This window comes from Condylura cristata, unplaced genomic scaffold (genome assembly GCF_000260355.1).
Source record: "Condylura cristata isolate star-nosed mole 26May11 unplaced genomic scaffold, ConCri1.0 scaffold00029, whole genome shotgun sequence".
NCBI lineage: Eukaryota > Metazoa > Chordata > Mammalia > Eulipotyphla > Talpidae > Condylura > Condylura cristata.
The window spans coordinates 11,348,719-11,353,986 of record NW_004567130.1 but is presented as its reverse complement, the minus strand read 5'-3'; the positions used below and the strand labels follow the sequence as shown (position 1 = coordinate 11,353,986).

Genomic DNA, 5,268 nt, shown 5'->3' with positions numbered 1-5,268 from the left:
CGTTTGAAACAATTCCCACTCCCCACACAGTGTGACATGTCGCGCTGTGCTGGTTTTCTGGCTAGTTATTATGCTGGTGAATTTAACCTTGTTAACGTTTCTTGCTTCCAGCTTTGTCCTGCCAAGAAGTTACTGATGATGAAGTCTTGGATGCAAGCTGCTTATTGGATGTTCTAAGAATGTACAGATGGCAGATCTCTTCATTTGAAGAACAGGTGAACACCATATTCAAAACGGGCCTAGCACGGGGAACCCATCCCGCTGATGACGTGGGGTCCATGCTCATAGAGATGGCCGGAAACACCCTGTTGCCATCTCGGAAGAATAACCACCAGGAGTGACCTTGTCATTGCTGGACCCGAATGTACACGCCTGCCAGTAAAAGTCTGGATAGCTTGAGTGTCCTGGGGCCAGATAGTGACCTGAGTTCCTGCTCTGTCAGAGAGGAGCATGGCTTCTTTTCACCCAGTGGGTGGAGGGCTAGCAGGGCCGAGCACATGCATAGCTGCCAGAGGGCAGCCTTGCATTTCAGGGGTGATGGGGACATCTGTTCTGTAGGGAGAGGCAGGTGGTCGTACCTTAGAGGCAGTGATGCTCAGTAGAGACCCCTTTTTTGGGCCACACCCTGATTTAAAAAGAAACAAAACCAGCCGTCAGAGGCTGTTGAAAGGGGCTTCGAAACCCCACAGCCATCGTGTGCAGCCCCGGGGCTCTTGTCCTGCCCTCCCACCCCCCTTCCACAACTCCAGCTTCACTCCTCGGTGTGGCCCATCCTCCTCCCCAGGTTGCTTGTGCCCAGCAGCAAGACTGAGGCTGGGCCAGAGTAACGTTCTAGGGTCATACAGTGTATCTTCCAGGAGTATGGTACACCCATCCCAGAAGGCCACAGCCAGCCTTGGGGTGCTGCTTCTGCCTCCATCATCCAGACACTGGATCAGAGCTGTGGAGACAGCTCTTAGGGTCCCCAAATTCTGGTGCTGAAGTGAGGCATTTCATGTCTGGCAAGTGTGGTGAGAAGGCCTCTAGCTCCCCTTATTTTAAGCAATTCTCTATTTCTGCACTATCTGAAGCCATGCATGAGTTACTTTTTAAGCACATTTATGCTTTATTACAGTGCATCTTGATACATCTAATACAATCTCAATTACATTGAAATGTTTTCCATTTAGAGAATCATTTTCAAATTTTCCTCTAGAAGAAGACTCCTCTTCTTCTAAAACCAGAAATATTTAGCTGCATTTTGCTTTTCTCTAAAAAGTGAGCGACTGAGGTCTAAGTCTGTGGCCATCAGATGCCTTTCTAGTTCCTGCTCTTCAGCCATGGGCCTGCGTAAGCCCCAGTTACTCTTGAAAGGTATTTCAACTGCCTTTGGCCCAAGGGCAGCTGTCCCTGAGCCCCTCGTGTGTGCGAAGGGGCGTCGCAGCCTCTTCCCTGGGAGGCCTCGGAGCCTAGCGCAGAGCCCTGTCTTCACCGTCACTCACTGTCATGGTTCTGGCCGCTGGCCACCGCCTAGAGCCTGGCTCTGGAGGGCGGGATGGCGCAGGCTGAATGTTGCTTTGTGTGAGTGGGCTCATTTAATCCTTACACGCCGCATAAGGTTACAAGTGAGAAAGTATGCCCTCCCCTGCTCCACCCACTTCTGCTGGACTGTTCCTTCTCCCAAGGCCAAGGAATGAGCTGACGGTGACAGAATAGAGCTTGGACTTGACTCCATCCCTTTGGGGACTTTTCTCCCTGGTGAACCTCTGCCTGGACTTCTAGGGTTGGCCCAGGTGCCTTGTCTGGGAAGCCCCCAGAGCTTCCTAGGATGGCCATTCCTCTTTCAGATTCCCTTTCAGGCCCCTGGGCTTGCTGGTCGAGCGGGTGTGGCCTTGCACTGCTAGGTAGTAGTGGCTGCCTCTTCGACCCTGCATTTGAGTCCTGGGAGTTACAGCCTTGCCTTGTGTATGTTGAAATCTCCACTACTTGTTTGCTAACCCCCTTTCATTGCCTAGGAGGAAGTTCATTTATTCTTGCAACAAGTATTTGTCCACTGCCAGCCTTGGGAGGCCTGTTGAGGGCATTAGAATTGACTTGGGAGTCCTGCTCTTGTGAGCTGGAATTCTCACCACTCTGTAAGCAGAGATCATTTCAAGATGTGTTAGCAAAATAAATGTGATGATGGGACAAATGTGAATGTCAAGGAGACGGGAGCACTACTTCAGAGAGCACCGATTCTTCTAGGAACATGAAGGGTCAGCTGAGATGTGACACCTACAAGGAACGAGGCCTGTGAAGGTCTGTGTTCATGTGCCAGACAGGAGCAGGCCAGGGCAGCAGCCTTAAGACAGCCACAGCGAGGCGGCATTGGAGGCTGGGGAGAAGGGCTCCTGGCTGGGCCTGGCCTGCAGGTGGTGGAGGAGAGGGTTCAGGGAGCAGGTGTCATCCCATGGAGACCTGCAGAAGGCACCAGGAAGGCAGAGTGTCCAGGCTGTGTGTGAGGGACGCAGACCCAGAGACGGGAAGGCTTGGTGTGTTCGGTGTGCCAGGAGGCGTGGGCCCCGGCTCAGTGAGGGAGAGCACTGTGGGAAGGTGGGGCCTTTGCAGGGCAGCTCTGAGGGGCTTGCTGTAGTTGTGAAAGCCTTTGGGGGAGAGGAAAGCGGAAGGGTGAAGTTGCCCTGTCAGAGGTCATCCTGGTGACCGGGCAGAGACCAGGCTGGATGGACGCCAGGAGCTTGGTGAGGGTTGGCGTCTTCAGAGACCTGCCCGTGTCGGAAGAGTGAGCAGTGGCTTTGGCTTTTTGGAGAGGGCATTTGAGGGGTCTGTAAAGAGTAGCCCCCCACCACATGATGCAGCAGCCCCCTCTGGGTATCTGCCCGAGAGGGCAGAGAGCAGGCATGTGAACCCCTACATTCACAGCAGCCCCAGTCATGGCAACCGAAAGATGGAGGCAAGCAAGTGCCAGTCAGCAGATGGACGGATAAGCCAAGTGTGTGTGTGCGCGCACGCGCACAATGAAGTAACATTCGGAAGGAAGCGCTGCCACCTGCCACACTAGGACGAACCTGAGGGACACTTCATAGGTGCAGTCAGCAGGTCGCCAAGCGCAGGTGGCGGGAGTCCGCCCTCAGGCGGAGAGAGCACGTGGCTGCCAGCGCTGCGGAGGACACGGCCGGAGTCTCAGTGAGGAAGGGGAAACCTCTGGAGATGGGGGATGGCTGCGCAGTGACCCGAGTGGACCAGCTGCCACGGAATTGTGCGCTTCAGGGTAGTTAAGGTGGCAGACCTTCGCACACCGAAGAGTAGGCAGCTGCAGGGAAGGTCGGGGCCGTCGGAGTAAAACTACAACAGCGTAGAGACAGCTGGCAGGGCCAGTGCACCCAGCTTCCCTAGCTCCTCTCTCCCAGGGCTTCTCTCAGTCCAGGGTTCTTCTGTGGAAACGTTTGTCTATGACGTGACTTTCTGTGTGAAGAGTGGGGCCTTGAGGAGGTGCCCCCTAGCCATGTGGGTCTGCCTGGGGGCCCTGCCAAGGGTTCTGATGCTTCTCTGAAGAATGCTTTGCCCTTTGACAGGATGCTCATGAATTATTCCACGTCATCACCTCCTCGCTGGAAGATGAGCGGGACCGACAGCCCCGAGTCACACATTTGTTTGATGTGCACTTCCTGGAGGTAAATCATTGATAGTTCCAATACACGTCATGTATTTTGTCTCAAAGATGCAGGAAGCACAAGTAGAATCTTTACACAACTGTAAACTCTAAAGTCGGGTTCAATAAAATTCAGTTGGGGGGCGTCTTAGACCCCATCCTTTGCAGTCAGTGACTCGGGTTGTGGGTCTCAAGGTTCTCAAAAATGAGTAGTGGCTGCAATTTGGGTTGGCTTTGAGAGGAAGAAATGCCATTTCCACTGTACTTAATGCCAGGGAACAAGGAGCCTTGGGGGTGCTAAGTGAACCTGCGTCCCCTTGGACAGTATATGTCCTCGGGAGTTTACTAGCTAGCTAGTGAAGATGGGGAATATTCCAGAGAGAAATGTGTCTCGGCTGCTTTTGATAAAGGAACAGGCATAGAAGCCAACCACAGGGGATCACTAAAGCTGCTTCTAGAAATCTGGTTAAAGTTGATTTTTTAAGTCATAATTGGCACAGAAACTTGTCAGAGATCGGATAGGGGTTTAGGGGTGATCAGGGATAGCAGTAGGGTTTTCAGCCTGTTTCTTTTCTCCCCTACAGCAGCAGTCCGAAGTCACCCCTCAAGAAATAACCTGCCGCACAAGAGGTAGCCCCCCCCACCCTGGGACCATAAGGCGTGTGCTTTTTAGATTTGACAAGTCTGCTTGTGTAAGAGGCTCTCCCTAGTGACGTCCAACCCCACTTGACCTTGCAAAGGAACTTGTGTTTTAGAAACCTCTTTAAATGATTCCCTCGACAAGCACCGTGAATTGTTCCCTCGCACCCCAGCCTTGCTGAGTTTCCTCTAACTGTCCTACTTATACTTCAAACAAAGGCTTTCTTTTTCCACCTTGAAGTGATCCTGTGAGGAACTTAAGCCGAAACGCTTGCATCCTCAGCATTTTCACTCTGGCCCACTTTCGCTGCAAGTGGTCAGTCTTCCTTAAAAGGGAGTAACTGTTTTAAGACTTAACAGTGTTACAGAAGGGTACACCCTTTGGATACTATTGGTAATAGCATTTACCCTTGCAGCCTGTGCTCTGTGCTAGGCGCCATAAATCTGCATTTAAGCTTCATGACAATTCTATGCAGTTGGTGGCTTTGGAGATAATGGGCTAATTCTTCCTGTTCCCAGCAGCTGCTAGCTTAGAAGAGGAAGACTTCCGAGGGCACCTCGCTAGGAAGCCGCACAGCAAGGTGCAGCCTTCCACTGCCCCACCAGAGGGCCTTGCTTCTAGCTGGCTTCTCACCCTCTGCTTATCCCACTAAGCCCCTCTCCAAAGAAAATCCCAGGTTTTCTAGAACTTGCTTATTCTGATTTTTCCAGAAGTTTATCTTGAAGAAACTAGTCATTGGTGATGTCCTTTCACATCAACATTTTAAACTTATGTTTATGAAAAGACATTACTAGGGTGGGTGGAAGTTTTTTTTAAAAAGACATGATTAAACACTAATTTCTTTTCAAACTGTGGCTTCACCCATGACACAAAAACCACACTTAAAGACCTGTGTAAATACTCATTTGGAGGGAGTTGTGTTTTGGGGGGGGGAGTCAGTAAGGAAAGGAAAGCTATTTCAGTTTACTTTTCATGAACATTATATATATATATATATATA

At 51.3% G+C, this 5,268-nt stretch overlaps 1 protein-coding gene across 3 annotated transcripts in view; it reads left to right on the top strand.

The window, feature by feature from the left end:
- The window catches only part of USP30 (ubiquitin specific peptidase 30), a 23,506-nt gene that overhangs the window by 11,214 nt on the left and 7,024 nt on the right, over positions 1-5,268 (top strand). For 2 of the 3 annotated variants that reach the window (XM_012731190.1, XM_004690957.2), the window contains exons 4-6: positions 112-215; positions 3,552-3,650; positions 4,213-4,258. In XM_012731190.1, coding sequence (XP_012586644.1) covers positions 112-215; positions 3,552-3,650; positions 4,213-4,258 — 249 coding nt within the window. The remainder of the gene's footprint in view (positions 1-111; positions 216-3,551; positions 3,651-4,212; positions 4,259-5,268) is intronic. The other variant, XM_012731189.1, reaches the window with a different exon arrangement.